Source organism: Ostrinia nubilalis, chromosome 25 (genome assembly GCF_963855985.1).
Source record: "Ostrinia nubilalis chromosome 25, ilOstNubi1.1, whole genome shotgun sequence".
Lineage (NCBI taxonomy): Eukaryota > Metazoa > Arthropoda > Insecta > Lepidoptera > Crambidae > Ostrinia > Ostrinia nubilalis.
In genome coordinates, this window is record NC_087112.1 from 5,652,116 (window position 1) to 5,673,139 (window position 21,024).

The 21,024-nt window shown below is 46.1% G+C and overlaps 2 protein-coding genes across 2 annotated transcripts in view; both read left to right on the top strand.

Moving 5' to 3' along the window:
• On the top strand, positions 1 to 15,515 carry LOC135084090 (ankyrin-1-like). Its single transcript, XM_063978834.1, has 15 exons — positions 1 to 423; positions 7,319 to 7,421; positions 7,793 to 7,986; positions 8,541 to 8,696; positions 9,692 to 9,937; positions 10,412 to 10,540; positions 10,855 to 10,993; positions 11,113 to 11,291; positions 11,439 to 11,567; positions 12,107 to 12,245; positions 12,701 to 12,829; positions 13,369 to 13,544; positions 13,788 to 13,970; positions 14,552 to 14,719; positions 15,324 to 15,515. Exons 1-15 carry the CDS (start codon positions 1 to 3, stop codon positions 15,513 to 15,515), a joined length of 2,685 nt encoding a protein of 894 aa, XP_063834904.1.
• A 245-nt stretch (positions 15,516 to 15,760) lies between these two features.
• The window catches only part of LOC135084091 (ankyrin-3-like), a 55,794-nt gene continuing 50,530 nt past the window's right edge, over positions 15,761 to 21,024 (top strand). Inside the window, exons 1-5 of the mRNA XM_063978835.1 lie at positions 15,761 to 15,787; positions 15,887 to 16,025; positions 16,506 to 16,630; positions 17,266 to 17,412; positions 18,500 to 18,629. Of these exons, the coding sequence (XP_063834905.1) occupies positions 15,761 to 15,787; positions 15,887 to 16,025; positions 16,506 to 16,630; positions 17,266 to 17,412; positions 18,500 to 18,629 (568 nt within the window). The remainder of the gene's footprint in view (positions 15,788 to 15,886; positions 16,026 to 16,505; positions 16,631 to 17,265; positions 17,413 to 18,499; positions 18,630 to 21,024) is intronic.

Genomic DNA, 21,024 nt, shown 5'->3' on the forward strand with positions numbered 1-21,024 from the left:
ATGCAACTCGGTGAGTCACACGATACAGTACGATACCATACGATACAATGTGAGCTCGACACCGTCGTCGATCTGCTCGACTCCGGCGCCGTCAAGGACATCAACACATGCAACTCGGTGAGTCACACGATACAGTACGATACGATACAATGTGAGCTCGACACCGTCGTCGACCTGCTCGACTCCGGCGCCGTCAAGGACATCAACACATGCAACTCGGTGAGTCACACGATACAGTACGATACGATACAATGTGAGCTCGACACCGTCGTCGACCTGCTCGACTCCGGCGCCGTCAAGGACATCAACACATGCAACTCGGTGAGTCACACGATACAGTACGATACGATACAATGTGAGCTCGACACCGTCGTCGACCTGCTCGACTCCGGCGCCGTCAAGGACATCAACACATGCAACTCGGTGAGTCATACGATACAGTACGATACAATGCGATACAGTACGACGATGCAACACCATACAGTACGATATAATACGATACAGTACGATACAAAACGATACAGTACAATACAACACGCTACGATATGATACAATACTCACCCAGCCACGAGGCTTGCTCTGACCAGGTCTCACAATTTTAAGGAATTACGCTCTGGGAGATAGGAAGGCTACAAAGTAGATAACATCCTGAGCTTAGTTTAGGAATATACGAGTAGATACCTAATCTCCGGAACAGTGATATTCTGATTCAAGACCCGAAGCATGGACGGGTATAATACCTATATTTATGTATTTAATCGTAGTTGTCTCATAATTTGGCTAGGTAAATGGTTTGAGAGTTAAAACCATTAATTAATTGCGAATATAAAACTATTAAGTAAAGAATTAAAAACAACAAATTCGTCATATACAATTTGTTTCCGAATCAATCCATTTTAACGAGGATTGTGTCAAACTACGTGTCCCGACAAATTAATTAACGTTGATACGATATTAATGAGCGTGACACTGCAATTACAAGTCCAGCTGACTTAATTGGAATTTCAGACATGGAATGATAAATAAAAATTATAAGAGGACTGAATTGATACCAAATTTTTTCCTTTCACTTTCAGGCTTTTGCGAATTCTCAGCAAATAACCTTATTCTTCTACGAAATATACGAAAACTTCATGCATTAGCCGCCGAGGCATCTGGCATTGACCATCTTAACCTGCCTTCCGAAACATGAAATCAACTGAATAACATAAAGCGTAAAAACTCCTATGTGCATCCAACTTGGAAATAGGACATAGAATTAAGCCGAGAAAGACTTTTAAGTTCTGGCTGGAACACGCGTCTCGGCCATAGGAGTGAGGGAAAGAAAATGTTTATTATTATTTCAACTTATTATTATACAGACAACTCATCAAGCTTTAGCATTAAATTAAATGTTTAGTCTGATCATGGCGACTGTTTCTTATAACGGAATTGTTGTGATAGAGGTCGAAGTAATAAAATTCTCACCCTACTTACCTATTATTTCAATAGATCAATAGTTTTATATAGTTCACAGTCAGTCAAAGCGAGTCCGTTCTAAAACAAAAGAAGTAGGTTGGTCAAGTCTCCAATGAGTCGTACCTCTTACCTTATTTTAAACCACGGGGGAGAAACGTTGCGGTATTGCGCATCGAATGTGCGCAATTCAGAGAGAATTTTACTAACCTAAAGTTATAGTAGATATCTATTTGTATTTATTTATAAGAGAAACATCTATAGCAGTGTTCCATATGAGTGACAAGTTACTTTAGCGAAATCTGCGCAGAAAAGAATTGCTATGAGATTAAGTATAGCCAGGACGTACACTGCAAAGAATCCTACTAAGAAGTATTATAAATGCGAAAGTTAGGTTGTCTGGATGTTTGTTACCGCGGGCAAAAGCTATAATGAAATAAAACTAATCCAACTTCATCAACGGTACTCGAGAAAAGTACGTTAAAATTAACCCTCTACAAACGAACCAGCGCTTTGAGACAAATATATTACAAGTGCTTCTTCTTCTTTTCGTGTCGACAACAAACCTACACAGTGTCAGCCCAAAACTCCGCCACAAGAGTGGCGTTGTCAGTAGCACTCATCAAATCCTCCTGAGTGCAGTTGCTTGGGCACTCAGGGCACCCACTTTTCAATTACGACCCTGTGCCTCAAAGGCTAAAAAGCCGAAGCAATTTCGTAAAAAGTGTGTCCCCTCTCCTTCATGATGATCGGTCAAAAGAGAGATGCAGGTTATGGCGCGAGAGAGCTGATCTCCCCTGCCCTTTTGTCCCTATGTCTGAGAGTCCTCCACCTGGACATGAGCTCCCCTGGCTTACCTGGAAGTCTTTAAATAGACTTCGGACGCAGGTTGGCCGTAGTAAGGACAATCTGGCCAGGTGGGGATTCTTGGATGGCTTGAACATGGAGTGCGGGTGCGGTTTTGTTCCCCAGTCGATGAGGCACCTGATTACAAGTGCTGAAATGTAATAAATATCTATCTTACACACGTAAATTCAAAGTAACGAAATGGCAATTGTGTTCAGGAAACAAAATGTATTAAAAAGACATCAACGAGTTCTGCCTATGAATTATGGATGGTATGGAGTTAAAGTGGACAAATTAACTTATTGTTTCTTTAACGATAGTGAAACGATTAACATCGATAAAGTGAAATCCGAAAATCTATCAAGTACTTATTATTCTAGATAGGATTTGCAACTGAATAATTCCAAAGTTACAATAATTAATTGATATGAAATTGCACGCGGCAGTTAGAATCATGAAAACTGATTCCCCATACAAGTTTTACCCCTCACCCCCTTATCGCCCATTAAGGGATGAGTTAAGGGATTAAAATTATCAAATCTTCTTCCCAGGGTGTGTTAAAAAGTTGCAGGCGGCGTTTCTCTCGCAATTTTAATAAAATCAGTATGGATATTTGATTAGATAACACTTATAAAAGTTATTTCCATCGCCGGAGGGAGATCACCGTCATGGCCGGTCCATGCGCTCGCGCATCATCAGATAATGCCCCACAATGAGCGCATCCTGACAGGTGTCGCGGGCTGTCAGGAAACTGACGCCATTTTTGCTGCGCTCGCGCTCGTTACTACACTACATTGTTTACTTTTTGTGTCACGGTGAAATGTCCAAACGTAATGGACAGCACTTTAGATTAAATAATTTTGTTGAAAAATCGTACTTATTATTACAACATAAGAGGTTATAGTGTTTCCAATGATGTGATGTCGTCTTCACAAAGCAATTTGTTTTCATTTTTGGTTATTCATTGACATAATAGGCTTACCTATTAAAAATTCGACACAACAAACTGACATTTAAAAAAATCAAGAACCATTAGATTTCCTATGAATGTTAATAAATAAATAGTTTGCCAATAATTGGTAAGATAATGTAGTAGGTATTTATTTATTTACGTAACTTATTTATAGGTACTGTGAGACGATAAGTAAAGAAACCTATGAAAGTAAGATTCTGTCGCAACACTAGTTCACCATCGCAATTTATTTCCTTCGTTAATTAATCGAAGATTTCCTTAGAAAAATGAATGCCTATTTGTTGTTATTATTAATTGCGCCTATTAAGGGCCTGGCCTTATCTGGGGTCCATTTAGCTAAGACTGAAACACATTAATATTTCTTAGTACTCATTCAGCTGGTCTGCGGGGGTTCGAGGAAAGTGCGACCCAATTGCGGACTCCCAGCGTAATTAGCTAGAAAACCAGAAAGAAAACGCTGTGCTGCGGAAAGAAAGTCTATTAATATTTGAAGCAAAAAAGAACTTGGTTTTTAAGAAACTTTTATTTATCAAAATTAATTAAATAAAAAACCTTTATTTAATTAATTTTGATAAAGTCTTTAGTTTAGTTGATGGTAGTTTCAGAACCGATATTTAGACTTGGCAAAGTCCGATTCTCACGAGTCTCATGAGAAATTCAGGTGGCGGTAAATGATTTATGACACCTAACTTAGAATTCAATGGTTTGGTTTGGTTGGTGGTTTGTTGTAGTCGTGAAAAAAAAAGGTCAAGTTAAGCAGACGTTCGCATTGATTATTCGCGTTTGGCTTTTCATCAAATAAGACTTTTTATTTATGTAGTAACTGATTTTCCTCAGGTTTTCCCCGTGTTTTTTTTTGATATTTTACTACGTATTCTGCTATTTGGAGCAGAGACGAATCCCACAAATCAGAGATCATTAAAATCAGTATAGCCGTTCTTCACGATCGTTTGTAAGTAATAACTTTGTTTCATATTAAAGTATTATTGTAGAAGTATGGATGGCTAAATAGACCGTGGCTATCGGCACGCGCCACTATACCTATTACCCCACAATGGTCAGCCATAACTGCGCAGTGGCGCCCCCAATGGACATTTTTTATCGCCACTGACACTCATAAACAGTTCCAAAGCTTTTAGATTGACTGTGGGAAGTTTTATTACCTAGAAAACGTTTTTAGTAGGGATGTACGAGTATTTTGTTAAGGTATCTATGTAGGTTTAAAGAACATTTATTTCTCATTAAAAACATTACAGTCACTTCAATAAAAAATTAACAAATTTTATGTAGGTAGGTAGGTAGATAATTTACAAGTTGTCCAATAGCCAATACAAATTAAGAATAAACACATTGAGCTCAAGTAATTTCTGGAAGTGAAGAAGACCTAAAGACAACTAAAAGCTCTGAAAGATGCTTTGGTTCAATTTCTGAAACATGCAATTTGCAACCCATACGAAAACAAGAATAATAATTCTGAGTTCGGTTGCTCGACTTTATTGCGAATATGCATTCAATTTACATCTAAAATAAGATATAATTATTTACTATACCTTTTGGAAATGTAATAAGTAGGTATATGCGAGTGTAATAATTACTGCGAAGATAAATAATACCTACTTATAAATGATGATGTTTATTACAATTTGATTGAACGCAGTTTCAATTTCAATTATTTCCGCGGTGTTTAGTCACGGCGTTTTTTCTCCTTCCATTGAAATATTGAACGCAGTAGGTATTCTATTAATATCAATAATAGACATATTAATTTCGCTATGCAATATCAGTATCGCGTATTGCAAGTGTGGTCGGCCTTGGACGTTCCGGATGGCAGAAGATATCAAGTTACAGGTGCGATATTAACACTGGCGCTACCTAGTATTAAGTACTAGGTACTGTCATGTAGTATAAATATTAATTATGTAATGCATTTGTTTAATTAATATCGTGTAAGAGCTCTTACAAAAATGACAATTACTTATGTTACAAGTAGTCAACAATATAAATTAACTAACTAGTGAACTACGAGTATTTATTCTTTATTATGCTTAATTTTTAACTAATAAGACAGATTTAGTGTTTCATACATCAATAAATTTTGTTTCAAATAATATTTACAACAAAAAAGTAGCAGATCCAAATCTATCTTTATAACTATGCCCCTTGATTGAGGCGTTATCAGACAAACTGACAGAGTTACTCGTACTTTTTCATTTAGTTACCATCTTAGGTTACCATAGGTTAAACAAAACAAAAACAATATACCTACCTAGGTAAATCCTAGCGCCAAAGAGATTCCGCTCTGAGGGCTGAGTGTGAGGTCTAGGCCCTCTGATGACAAAATCAATTCATGATATAACACATGCATCAATCCATTTGGCTTGGCATGTATTGAATGAAAATGCTTCATATAGGTACCGAGCTAGGTCAGGTAATTGATTGTAGAACTATTGGGCATACTTCGCATGTACACGCTGAGATTGGTATTTTAATTAAAAACCAGTCAAGTGCGAGTTCTACTTGAATATGACAGGATCCGTACCTACCTCTATATATATAAAAGAAAGTCGTGTTAGTTACATCACTTATAACTCAAGAACGGCTGAACCGATTTAGCTGAAAATTGTCAGGGAGGTAGTTTAGAGCCAGGAGAAGGACATAGAATACTTTTTATCCCGTTCGAAATTAAAAAAAAAGTCTGCTTATTTATTGCCATTAAGGCGGAACAAAGTTCGCCGGGTCAGCTAGTTTTTAATATAAAAACTGCTAAATGTTACCTGCCATTCAATTTTTGAGTTTTTAATGGTACACCACAGTTTAAGCTCGATTTTCTTGAGATAGACTGCATTTTTTTTATTTATGCGGTTGTGTAACAAAGGGACAGATAACATAGGTATGGGTCTTAGGGACCCTTCAAATACGGAACCTTAACAGCGACTCCCGTGCAATTTCTAGGCACATTATAGGCACATTGTTCCCGAGATTATTTCCTGATGAACTTTAGGTATGGGCTATTGGTTTGAATGGTTGTGAATAAAGCTTTATTGTCCTTGTGCTTCCACATCAAGTAGTTAATATCCGAGGGGTACTATCCGTTCGCTTTAAGTTTGCCGCTGGCGATATGAAGTCACTCGAAGGGAAGGGTCTATAACTTTAACAAACTATATTTAAAATATTTATTATTTATTAATATAGGTAAAAATTGTCTATTTGCGTAAAATAAGACACATTAATTGCGTTTAATCGCGGTTGGGAGAGGGGACCGGCAAACTTAGCGCGAACGGGTAGTAACCTAAGCTGTGTACCTTGTACGACTATGATCTCAGCAAAATGAGTTTGAAAAATATCAATCGGGATCGGGGATAGTCCAATAACGAGGGGGTTTATGCAACCATTTTAAAACTACATAATTGCTACTTAGAAAAACGTTCTTATTAAGATAGGTGATTTGGTGAGATGAGGTATGCCAATTTCAAATTTTACTAGTACTACGGGTAGTACCCCTTACTTGCGTAGTTACTAGGCCAGTAACCCCTCCAAGTAAACTTAAATGCTCCTAACAGTGACCATTGTGATATTGTCGCCCAAAAATGTTCTTAATTCAGATATAGAATGGTGACTAGGAGTTTCCTACTCTGTCGTTGCTTCAATGCTATTTCTCACAGCTACTGTACGACTATGACCAGTACTACAGCAATAAATATAGCTGTATTAACGACTGAGTTCCATGAAAAGCCGGGACAAAGCGCGGCCCGTTATAATAACGGCAATCATGGGCTGCTTTACTTCTGTTATAAAACTGCTACCTATATTTTCTACACTTTCACTATATGTTTACAATTGGAACATTTAGGGCGAGTCTAATAGTGGTTTAGTTAGAACTAAGAATAAATATGCGTGTTTATGTAGTGTAGATTACCTAGTCGCCAGATTAACTAGCTTAATTTGATTCTAGGTTATTAGGATGTTGTATGATAGTTGGAATAAAACAATCTCTCATAAACTTTTTGTATTTTTTAAACTCATAAAATTATTATCGTTTTTCAGAACGGACTCAACGCATTGCACCTCGCCGCTAAAGACGGCCACATATCGGTCGTAGAGGAGCTGCTAAAAAGAGGCGCCACCGTCGACGCCGCCACAAAAAAAGGTAACATAATATTCTGTACCTAGTTCTTTCTCTGATTTGCAAATTGTCCGAATCTCATGGTAAACTTAAAACAGCTACAACTACCTGTGGTACCTAATTTTGTGAAGTGTTGTGTGAAGAATAAGAAAAACAAGTGAGGACTGAGGATATAATGTCACCTTCTCTGCGTCATGGAATACTTATAACCTACTATTGAGTAGGTCACTATTGAGTGACTTGAACAGTCCCCATGGTTAAGCTTCAATGACGTATAGGCTCGGACTAGTACCTACTTAACGCGTAACCGATCCTCTTCATTCCTATGATTTGCCTCAAATATTTGCGACCATATTATTGTCCATAACGTTGATAAGTAACCAAATCTTTTGCAGGCAACACAGCACTCCACATAGCATGTCTCGCGGGGCAAGAATCAGTGGCGAAGGCGCTACTGGGGGCGGGAGCGAAGGCCGACGCGCAGTCAGCCGCCGGGTTCACTCCTCTATACATGGCAGCGCAGGAGAACCACGCGGGCTGTGTCAAGATGCTGTTAGCAGCGGGGGCTAGCCAGACCCTCGCCACAGAGGTGAGAATGTAACATTTAGATACTCTGACTATTTATTAATTTGAGATCTGGCTTGTGTGGAAAGCGTCTAAATGCAGGCAACATCTGTCCCTCGCTACAGAAGTGATTATTTGTTGAACTTGCTCCTGCGGAAAGCACCTAGATGCAGGCAGCATAGGCTGTGAAAATATTCTGCTGGCATCGGGGGCTAGCTAGACCTTCGCCATGGAAGTGAGAATCCGACATTTGGATACCAATTTTTACACGCTTTTATTTAGTTTCACATGTTCTTGGGAAGTGCTTGGATACGGGCTGCGCATAATCTGCGGAGGCTTTGTCCAGTTGTGGACTTGTTTTAGTTGAAAGAAAGATTATTGTTCTCAACCACTCACGGTTAGGTTAGGTAGGTGTCTCTACGAGTAAAGTTTTTCTTTTTTGTTATCTTTTGTGGAAAGGGAAGAAGACCAGCATTAATTGATTGTTCGCGATAAACAACGCTTTTTACCTAAATACTATAAGGAGCTCAGAAGATATTACTTACATAATAACTTAAATTATTTTTGTTTCGTCTCCAGGATGGATTCACACCGCTAGCAGTGGCCATGCAGCAAGGCCACGACCGAGTGGTGGCCGAGTTATTGGAGTCAGACACCCGCGGCAAGGTGCGGCTCCCGGCGCTCCACATCGCTGCCAAGAAAAACGACGTCAAGGCCGCCACGCTGCTGCTAGAAGTAAGTATAGACACAGAATAATAATAAGTACTACGTACAGAAGTTTTACTTCGCTAAGGTATTTAAAAAAATGTATGCTCAATGTCATTAACAATATGGTGTAATTTAGCCTGTCTCAAGAGTCAAGCACCATTTTGTTGACAAACGTCAGTGATCGGTACTGCGCCGAAGCTATAGGGCTGACATCGGTAAAATGATGTGACGTGAGGTGCCAAACTGCGGAAAATGGCGGAGGAAATACATGATTTAGCATGAATTATCATGAATAATATTAACTACTTATTTACCTCTCAGTGTCTTGAGGAAACTTAAAAAGTACATTCTGTGTTTTTATTATTATTTAGGCAGTTAACTGCACAATATTTAGTACACCATTTTCTTTATTTTCTTCCATCATTCACAAGAATACGCGTGCATGAGTCAATGTTCGCTCGTATGTGAGGCCTTGTCGAATAGTATCCTGTAGGTGGGCCATCGTGCGTGTTTTGTTTTCGATGTAAACTCGCGGAGATGAACAGGCCTGGTATAGATGTAATTTCTAATGTGGGCTTACTATTAAATATCGAATGAGGCACATAACTCGTAGAAGTACTGTCCATTAGTACAAAAGAACCAAGGGAGAATCCCTTAGCGATCACAGATCGGAATACATAATGTAGGCGGGGCTTCTGCTCAGTATAGGGAAGCGCCGGGATGCGGGCAGCGCAGGATCAGTAGTTGTGAAAATCGAACGATACCGCCTGAGCAAATGTGTCACTTTTTATGAAACAAAAGATGGGTATGCAATCTAATATGCAAGGGTGATAGCAGTGATCTCTACATACAGTATGTGCAAACCTAGGCTGCATCTACATTGGTGTGATGAAATTGACATACCTGCCCACTAGTCTTATCTTGAAGAAGCCATTTTGCTTTGGAAAACACAAATGATCTTTTGTCGATTAATTCACTTTTAAATACGTATTAAATAAACCTCTTATTTATTCCTCTTTCAGAACGAACACAACCCAGACGCCTGCTCCAAGTCGGGCTTCACTCCCCTCCACATAGCGGCTCATTACGGCAACGTGGGCGTGGCGCGGGCGCTGCTGGCGGCCGGCGCCGACCCGGGCCGCGCCGCCAAGCACAACATCACGCCGCTGCACGTGGCCAGCAAGTGGGGGCAGCTGGCCATGGCCGACCTGCTCGTGGAGAACGGTGGGTGGAGATGGGGACGAGCTGATAAAGATCTTGAGATGCGCGCAACGTTTTTGAGACGCCCGCTTACGTTCTTTAGACGCTCGCTCCGAACTTTCTTGAAACGCCCGCACACAAGGTTCTTAGGACGCCCGCTCACGCGTTCTTTGGACGCCCGCTCACGCGTTACTTGGACACCCGCTCATGCCCGCTCACGCGTTCTTTGGACACCCGTTCACGCGTTCTTTGGACGCCCACTCACAAGGTTCTTAGGACGCCCTTTCACGCGTTCTTTGGATGCCCACTCACGCGTTCTTTGGACTCCCGCTCACGCGTTTTTTGGACGCCCGCTCACGCGTTCTTTAGACGCCCGCTCACAAGGTTCTTAGGACGCCCGCTCACCACGTGGTGAACGTTCTCTAGACACTCGCTTACAATATTCTTTAGATACTAGCCTAAATGGGAACTAGAGCTCTATATTGTCTTAGTAACTTAGCTGCTAGAGCGGTCGCCATTAAATCACACTCGCGTCCCATCAGTCCGGCGTAGTGGGCGTGGCGCGGGCGCTGCTGGCGGCCGGCGCCGACCCGGGCCGCGCCGCCAAGCACAACATCACGCCGCTGCACGTGGCCAGCAAGTGGGGGCAGCTGGCCATGGCCGACCTGCTCGTGGAGAACGGTGGGTGGAGATGAGACAAGAGCTGATAAAGATCTTGAGACGCCCGCTCAGAAGGTTCTTAGGACGCCCGCTCACGCGTTCTTTGGACGCCCGCTCACAAGGTTCTTAGGACGCCCGCTCACGCGGTTCTTTGGACGCCCATTCACGGACGTTCCCATTCACATTAGGACGGCCCATTCACATTAGGACGCTCGCTCACAACATCCTTTAGGTAATATCCTCAATGGGAACTAAGAGCTCTGTATTGTCTTAGTAACTTAGCTGCTAGAGCAGTAGCCATCGAATCACACTCGCGTGACATCAGTCCGGCGACGTTGGCGTGGCGCGGGCGCTGCTAGCGGCCGGCGCCGACCCGGGCCGCGCCGCCAAGCACAACATCACGCCGCTGCACGTGGCCAGCAAGTGGGGGCAGCTGGCCATGGCCGACCTGCTCGTGGAGAACGGTGGGTGGAGATGGAGACAAGCTGATAAAGATCTTGAGACGCGCTGAAGTTCTTCCACTGCGCGCGCTAAAGACGCCCGCTCACATCGTTCTTAAAACGCTTGCTCTGAACTTTCTTAGGACGCCCGCTCACGCGTTCTTTGGACGCCCGCTCACGCGTTCTTTGGACGCCCGCTCACAAGGTACTTAGGACGCCCGCTCACGCGTTCTTTGGACGCCCGCTCACGCGTTCTCTGGACTCCCGCTCACGCGTTCTTTGGACGCCCGCTCACAAGGTTCTTAGGACGCCCGCTCACAAGGTTCTTAGGACGCCCGCTCACATTGCTCTTAAAACGCCCACTAACAACGTTCTTTAGATACTACCCTCAATGGGAAAAAGAGCTCAATATTGTCTTAGTAACTTCACTCAGAGCAGTGGCTATTGAATCACACTCGCGTGACATCAGTCCGGCGCAGTGGGCGTGGCGCGGGCGCTGCTGGCGGCCGGCGCCGACCCGGGCCGCGCCGCCAAGCACAACATCACGCCGCTGCACGTGGCCAGCAAGTGGGGGCAGCTGGCCATGGCCGACCTGCTCGTGGAGAACGGTGGGTGGAGATGAGACGCGCTGATAAAGATCTTGAGACGCGTGGTTGGTTTGCGCGCGCTAAAGACGCTCGCTCACATCGTTCTTAAAACGCTCGCTCTGAACTTTCTTAAAACGCCCGCTCACGCGTTCTTTGGACTCCCGCTCACGCGTTCTTTAGACGCCCGCTCACGCGTTCTTTGGACGCCCGCTCACAAGATTCTTTAGACGCCCGCTCACAAGGTTTTTAGGACATCCTCTCACAACGTTCGGAAAACGCCCGCTCACAAGGTTCTTAGGACGCCCCTTCACAAGGTTCTTAGGACGCCCGCTCACGCGTTCTTTGGACGCCCGCTCACGCGTTCTTTGGACGCCCGCTCATGCGTTCTTTGGACTCCCACTCACAAGGTTCTTAGGACTCCCGCTCACCACTTACTTTAGACGCTCGCTCACAATATTCTTTAGATACTAGCCTCAATGTGAGCTCTGTATTGTCTTAGTAACTTAGCTGCTAGAGCAGTAGCCATCGAATCACACTCGCGTGACATCAGTCCGGCGACGTTGGCGTGGCGCGGGCGCTGCTAGCGGCCGGCGCCGACCCGGGCCGCGCCGCCAAGCACAACATCACGCCGCTGCACGTGGCCAGCAAGTGGGGGCAGCTGGCCATGGCCGACCTGCTCGTGGAGAACGGTGGGTGGAGATGGAGACAAGCTGATAAAGATCTTGAGACGCGCTGAAGTTCTTCCACTGCGCGCGCTAAAGACGCCCGCTCACATCGTTCTTAAAACGCTTGCTCTGAACTTTCTTAGGACGCCCGCTCACGCGTTCTTTGGACGCCCGCTCACGCGTTCTTTGGACGCCCGCTCACAAGGTACTTAGGACGCCCGCTCACGCGTTCTTTGGACGCCCGCTCACGCGTTCTCTGGACTCCCGCTCACGCGTTCTTTGGACGCCCGCTCACAAGGTTCTTAGGACGCCCGCTCACAAGGTTCTTAGGACGCCCGCTCACATTGCTCTTAAAACGCCCACTAACAACGTTCTTTAGATACTACCCTCAATGGGAAAAAGAGCTCAATATTGTCTTAGTAACTTCACTCAGAGCAGTGGCTATTGAATCACACTCGCGTGACATCAGTCCGGCGCAGTGGGCGTGGCGCGGGCGCTGCTGGCGGCCGGCGCCGACCCGGGCCGCGCCGCCAAGCACAACATCACGCCGCTGCACGTGGCCAGCAAGTGGGGGCAGCTGGCCATGGCCGACCTGCTCGTGGAGAACGGTGGGTGGAGATGAGACGCGCTGATAAAGATCTTGAGACGCGTGGTTGGTTTGCGCGCGCTAAAGACGCTCGCTCACATCGTTCTTAAAACGCTCGCTCTGAACTTTCTTAAAACGCCCGCTCACGCGTTCTTTGGACTCCCGCTCACGCGTTCTTTAGACGCCCGCTCACGCGTTCTTTGGACGCCCGCTCACAAGATTCTTTAGACGCCCGCTCACAAGGTTTTTAGGACATCCTCTCACAACGTTCGGAAAACGCCCGCTCACAAGGTTCTTAGGACGCCCCTTCACAAGGTTCTTAGGACGCCCGCTCACGCGTTCTTTGGACGCCCGCTCACGCGTTCTTTGGACGCCCGCTCATGCGTTCTTTGGACTCCCACTCACAAGGTTCTTAGGACTCCCGCTCACCACTTACTTTAGACGCTCGCTCACAATATTCTTTAGATACTAGCCTCAATGTGAGCTCTGTATTGTCTTAGTAACTTAGCTGCTAGAGCAGTAGCCATCGAATCACACTCGCGTCCCATCAGTCCGGCGTAGTGGGCGTGGCGCGGGCGCTGCTGGCGGCCGGCGCCGACCCGGGCCGCGCCGCCAAGCACAACATCACGCCGCTGCACGTGGCCAGCAAGTGGGGGCAGCTGGCCATGGCCGACCTGCTCGTGGAGAACGGTGGGTGGAGATGGGGACAAGAGCTGATAAAGATTTTGAGCAACATTGTTCTTAGGACGCCCGCTCACGCGTTCTTTGGACTCCCGCTCACGCGTTCTTTGAACGCCCGCTCACAAGGTTCTTAGGACGCTCGCTCACAAGGTTCTTAGGACGCCCGCTCACAAGCTTCTTAGGACGCCCGCTCACAAGGTCCTTTAGATACTAGCCTCAATGGGAATTAGAGCTCTGTATTGTCTTAGTAACTTAGCTGTTAGAGCAGTCGCCATTGAATCACACTCGCGTCCCATCAGTCCGGCGTAGTGGGCGTGGCGCGGGCGCTGCTGGCGGCCGGCGCCGACCCGGGCCGCGCCGCCAAGCACAACATCACGCCGCTGCACGTGGCCAGCAAGTGGGGGCAGCTGGCCATGGCCGACCTGCTCGTGGAGAACGGTGGGTGGAGATGGAGACGAGCTGATAAAGAACTTGAGACGGGCGTAACGTTCTTGAGACGCCCGCTCACGCGTTCTTTGGACGCCCGCTCACAAGGTTCTTAGGACACTCGCTCACAAGTTTCTTAGAACGCCCGCTCACAAGGTTCTCAAGACGTCCGCTCACATCGTTCTTAAAACGCTCGCTCTGAACTTTCTTAAAACGCCCGCTCACGCGTTCTTTGGACTCCCGCTCACGCGTTCTTTAGACGCCCGCTCACGCGTTCTTTGGACGCCCGCTCACAAGATTCTTTAGACGCCCGCTCACAAGGTTTTTAGGACGTCCTCTCACAACGTTCGGAAAACGCCCGCTCACTAGGTTCTTAGGACGCCCCTTCACAAGGTTCTTAGGACGCCCGCTCACGCGTTCTTTGGACGCCCGCTCACAAGGTTCCTAGGACGCCCGCTCACAAGGTTCTTAGGACGCCCGCTCACAACGCTCTTTAGACACTCGCTCACTGGGCTCTTAAGGCTGCTTATAATATTCTTTAGATACTAGCCTCAATGGGAACTAGAGCTATGATTTATTGTCTTAGTAACTTAGCTGCTAGAGCAGTCGCCATTGAATCCCACTCGCGTCCCATCAGTCCGGCGACGTGGGTGTGGCGCGGGCGCTGCTGGCGGCCGGCGCCGACCCGGGCCGCGCCGCCAAGCACAACATCACGCCGCTGCACGTGGCCAGCAAGTGGGGGCAGGTGGCCATGGCCGACCTGCTCGTGGAGAACGGTGGGTGGAGATGGAGACGAGCTGATAATGTTTTTAAGACGCGCCGCTCAAGTTCATCTGCTTCGCGCGCTAAAAACGCCCGCTGACGTTCTTTAGACGCTCGCTCCGAACTTTCTAAAAACGCCCGCTCACAAGGTTCTTAGGACGCCCGCTCACGCGTCCTTTGGATGCCCGCTCACGCGTTCTTAGGACGCCCGCTCACGCGTTTTTTGGACGCCCGCTCACGCGGTCTTTGGACGCCCGCTCACGCGTTCTTTGGACTCCCGCTCACGCATTCTTTGGACGCCCGCTCACGCATACTTTGGACGCCCGCTCACGTTCTTTAGACGCTCGCTCCGAAATTTCTTGAAACGCCCGCTCACAAGGTTTTTAGGACGCCCTTTCACAAGATTCTTAGGACGCCGTCTCACGAGGTTCTAAGGACGCCTGTTCACAAGGTTCTTCAGACGCCCGCTCACAAGTTTCTTAGGACGCCCGTTCACGCGTTCTTTGGAAGCCCACTCACGCGTTCTTTAGACGCTCGCTCACAATATCCTTTAGGTAATATCCTCAATGGGAACTAAGAGCTCTGTATTGTCTTAGTAATTTAGCTGTTAGAGCAGTCGCCATTGAATCCCACTCGCGTGACATCAGTCCGGCAACGTGGGCGTAGCGCGGGCGCTGCTGGCGGCCGGCGCCGACCCGGGCCGCGCCGCCAAGCACAACATCACGCCGCTGCACGTGGCCAGCAAGTGGGGGCAGCTGGCCATGGCCGACCTGCTCGTGGAGAACGGTGCGTGGAGATGGGGACGAGCTGATAAAGATCTTGAGCAACATTGTTCTTGAGACGCCTGCACGCACTGTTCTTTGAACGCCCTCTCACGTTCTTCAAACGCCCGCTCATGCGTTCTTTGGACGCCCGCACACGCGTTCTTTGGACGCCCGCTCACAAGGTTCTTAGGACGCCCGCTCACAAGGTTCTTAGGACGCCCGCTCACGCGTTCTTTGGACGCCCGCTTACAAGGTTATTAGGACGCCCGCTCACGCGTTCTTTAAACGCCCGCTCACGCGTTCTTTGGACGCCCGCTCACATGGTTCTTACGACGCCCGCTCACAAGGTTCTTTAGATACTAGACTTCATGGAAACTAGAGTATTGTATTGTCTTAGTAGTAGCTGCTAGAGCAGTCGCTATTAAATCACACTCGCGTCCCATCAGTCCGGCGTAGTGGGCGTGGCGCGGGCGCTGCTGGCGGCCGGCGCCGACCCGGGCCGCGCCGCCAAGCACAACATCACGCCGCTGCACGTGGCCAGCAAGTGGGGGCAGCTGGCCATGGCCGACCTGCTCGTGGAGAACGGTGGGTGGAGATGGAGACAAGCTGATAAAGATCTTGAGACGCCCGCTCACAAGGTTCTTAGGACGCCCGCTCACAAGGTTCTTTAGATACCCGCTCACAACAGTGAGCGTAGTTTCAAGTCGTTCTTGAGACGCAAGCGGGTTGTTTCCGAGAAGCTTGCTCACATCTTGACAATCACTCAAATGACCGCTTCTTTACTTACGCTAGAGGAAAGTCGATATTGTATTTCAACCTCCTCCTATATTCTTCTGATTAAGGGTCTGGTGGATTCCAAAACATTCAGGTATCCCCATAGGACTACTCAACCTTCATTGGATGGTTTCATCGTCAAAAATGTGTGTAATTTAATGTACTATGTATGTAAGTATGTGTACGCGGAATTCTAATCAAGAACATGGTCAAAATACTTCAAATATCTGTGTTTCCTATTCTATGTATTCAAGACTTAACCCTAAACTATATTAACCAATTTGTCCCCAGGCGCCAACATAGCGGCAGTGACGCGGGACGGACTCACGCCCCTGCACTGCGCGGCGCGGTCGGGACACAGCAACGTGGTGTCCCGCCTCCTACAGCATGGGGCCCCCATCACTAGCAAAACAAAGGTACCTACTTTCTTCTATCGTAATACTAGAAGTTTTCTCACATTCCTTTAAAAATTTGTTGACTAGATAGGTTCCAGCCATAAGTGGATTTAAGATTGCTTGATTTGTGCAAAGCGGAGAGGCGTAGTATCAGAATACTGTCCCGAAGCAGTGGTAGGTATGTCAAAGCGCTTTAAATCCTTACGAGTTCTAAAGTTATGATTGTACCTATCTAACTAAAATTCTGCGTACTATGTGCCCTGCCCATTGCCACTTCAGCTTGCTAATCCGTCGGGCTATGTCAGCGACAGCGACTTTAGTTCGTTTACGGATCTTCTCATTTCTGATTCGATCTCGTAAAGGAACACTTAGCAGGGCAGGGCACATAGCACGCAGAACTGACGGCCGATGGGGCAGCAAGGTTTTGGAGTGGAGGCCGCGTACCGGAAAACGCAGCGTGGGACGGCCACCCACAAAGTGGACCAACGACATCATAAAGGTAGCAGGAAGGTGCTGGACGCAGGCCGCTACCAACCGGGCAACAAGGAAAGCATTGGGGGAGTTAAGCAGTGGACGTCGACGGACGAAAGATTTTTACATTCCTCTCTTTGTTTTGCTATCATGCGAGTAAACCCCTTTCCTTTCATCTTTTCCAGAACGGCCTTACCCCTCTCCACATGTCCGTTCAAGGCGAACACGTGGAGACGGCCAAGGTACTTCTCACAGAGGGCGCCCCCATCGATGACGTCACTGTCGACTACCTCACAGCGTTGCACGTCGCGGCCCATTGTGGACACGTCAAGGTAAAGTGAACTCTATTTTGTATGGTGTAAAGATGATTATGGCTTGGTGAATAAGTGGAGACGGCCAAGGTGCTGCTCATAGAGAGCGCCCCCATCGATGACGTCACCGTTGACTACGTCACAGCGTTGCACGTCGCGGCACATTGTGGACACGTCAAGGTAAAGTGAACTCTATTTTGTATGGTGTAAAGATGATTATGGCTTGGTGTATAAGTGGAGACGGCCAAGGTGCTGCTCACAGAGGGCGCCCCCATCGATGACGTCACTGTTGACTACCTCACAGCGTGGCACGTCGCGGCACATTGTGGACACGTCAAGGTAAAGTGAACTCTATTTTGTATGGTGTAAAGATGATTGTGGCTTGGCAAATAAGTGGAGACGGCCAAGGTACTTCTCACAGAGGGCGCCCCCATCGATGACGTCACCGTTGACTACCTCACAGCGTTGCACGTCGCGGCACATTGTGGACACGTCAAGGTAAAGTGAACTCTATTTTGTATGGTGCAAAGATAATTATGGCTTGACGAATAAGTGGAGACGGCCAAGGTACTGCTCACAGAGGGCGCCCCCATCGATGACGTCACCTTTGACTACCTCACAGCGTTGCACGTCGCGGCACATTGTGGACACGTCAAGGTAAAGTTAACTCTATTTTGTATGGTGTAAAGATGATTATAGCTTGGTGTATAAGTGGAGACGGCCAAGGTACTTCTCACAGAGGGCGCCCCCATCGATGACGTCACCGTTGATTACCTCACAGCGTTGCACGTCGTGGCACATTGTGGACACGTCAAGGTAAAGTGAACTCTATTTCGAATCACAAAGTTGATTGTGGCATGATGGCTCACAAAAGGTGCTCCCATTTATGACGTCACTGTCGAGTCTGTCGACTATCTTACTGCGTTATATCTCGCAGTTCATCTACATATGTAGTGAACTCTATAAATGACAAAGAGCATAATTTTGGCGATTGGCGAACTGCCTCCCAATCCAACCCTATAGCGTTTTGTTTGAGAGACTGGTACCTAAGATAAGTTTTATAGAAACCCCTAAGTTGGAAAAATAAGTAAATGCTCGAAATTTTCAGGTTGCAAAGCTTCTTCTAGACCGAAACGCAGACGCGAACGCGCGAGCACTAAACGGCTTCACGCCACTTCACATCGCCTGCAAGAAGAACCGGCTGAAAGTCGTCGAGCTTCTGCTCAAATATGGAGCTAGTGAGTACCTACTTACTTACGACCTGTAATTGAAATGTAACTGAACAGCTTAATTATTTAAAACCCTTTTATATACCTATGTATATGCTGAAATAAGAGATCTGAATCTGTACAATTTTATTTTATAAAATGACCGTAGTTAAGCTCTTTAAAATACATGGTAACTAAAAAAACGACGCCGCGACGTCTACTTACGGCTTATGTTGTTAGCTATACTAAATTTTCAAAAACAAACGGCGAACAAACCTCTTTTCCACAGTGCCAGCCGCGTGCTCAACCGGGCCCGGCGTATCTCCGAAATGCAGTTTGCTTGTGAAGTATTAGCACATATTGATGAGAAAGACCATAGTTCCATAGGGGCTGGATCCCGCACTCATTAGATTCACTTGATTTTGGAAATTGACAAACGCTTATGTGGTTGCCGAATTAAAGAACACACCGCTGTTGCGCACGGGCGTCCTTCCGAACTCAAAACTCTTGCGTCACTGGGGGGCGTCGCAATCGCAATCGCGAGCCTCGCTCCATAGGATTGGAAAGAATGTTGCCAGTTTGTGATTAAAAAATGCAATTAAGAAAAGAGCAAATTCCTTCCAGTTTGTGTTGTTTTATCTTAAAAACTAAAATTAAGAAACTAATAAATATATTTCGGTACGAAACATACCGCTCACCTTAAAAGTACCGAGTATCTTTTAACAAGACAAAACCTATGATAAGAAACTTACAAGTATCTAAGCTATTTGTAGAGTGAAACCTAACTATAAACCTAAAACTACTCTAGCTTAACTTAGATGCAAAACGTACCTACTCCCTACTCAACAGGAAGAGGACAAATCTTAACTACAGCTCGTTTGAAGAACGACTGTCCAATTTGTAAAGTAACGACCCGACAGATCCCGTCAGGACCTGGGTGTAAGGCGTGAACACGCGCAAGTCTCCACTGCAAGGGAGGAACGTTGTCTTCGCGTAACACCACAATCATGCCCTCACGTATCGGGGCACCGCGATTACTAAACCACTTGGTTGCTTGTTGAATATGATGTAAATACTCAAGACTCCATCTCTTCCAAAAATGTTGAGTGGACTGTTGGATGAGACGCCATCTTACTAAGCGGCTAGGATTCTCATCCACTAAAGAAATGTCAGGAATTGACGTTAAGGGCTCACCTATTAAAAAATGTGATGGAGTCAAAGGGAGAGGATCCCTTGAGTCTGCACTTAAAACACAAAGTGGGCGCGAATTGAGAATCGCCTCTATTTGACATAAGAGCGTATGCATCTCGTCATATGTCAAAGTTCGTGTGCCGACCACACGATGAAAATGATGCTTAAAGCTTTTAACACCCGCTTCGAATAGTCCACCAAAATGACTAGCGTATGGGGGTTGAAAATGCCAAGTGATGCCTTGACCAAGAACCTTTGAATTGAGCGTAGTTTGTACTACGTCATTACGCAAGAAACTATACAATTCCGTAAGATACCTATCGCATCCCACGAAATTCTTTCCACAGTCTGAATAAATATCGGTACACAAACCGCGTCGCGAAACAAAACGCCTAAGTGTAGCTAAAAACGCTTCTGTGGAAAGCTCCGAAACAATCTCTAAATGTATAGCCTTAACGCTCATACATACGAAAACTGCTACATAACATTTAACTATTTTAGCGTTACGAACCTTATTTGCCCGAACGTAAAATGGACCTGCGAAATCTACCGAAGTTTTTATGAATGGTCTGGCCGGTCGCAAGCGAGCTACGGGCAACAAACCCATTGACGGCTGCGTGTGCGCGGGGCGCGTACGAACACAACGGACGCATCGATGAATGCGTTGGCGGATGACGTCACGACTTGATAATATCCAATACTTTTGTAAAAGTGTATATTGGGTGCTTTGAGCCCCACTGTGCAAGTTTGAAACGTGAATAAAGTCAATTAGTAAATAAGTTAAAGGATGTTTTTTAGGTAAAATCAATTGATGTTTTGACTCAAAAGATAAAAGCGATTTATGAATTCTACCGCCAACGCGAAGCAACTTGTTTGAATCTATAAAAGGATTAAGACGTTTTAATTGATTTGATGGTGATTGCCCATTACAAATCTTCAAAATATCATCATTGAAAACTGAATGTTGAACAACTCGTATAAGTCGATTCAAAGCGAAATTATACTCTGATACAGTAATGTGTTTTGAACTAGAAATATTGACCTTTCTACACTTGTGATAGAAACGAAATATCAAAGCCGTAACACGAACAAGTCTACCGAGTGAAGAAAAACGTGAAATAATTTCTACGTCCTCGTTTGGAGTAGAAGAACTCGAACACAACACAACATTACGCTTTTCTTCATCAGTAGGAAGAACAGGCTTTGGAACAGGCCACATACTTTCATCCTCGCT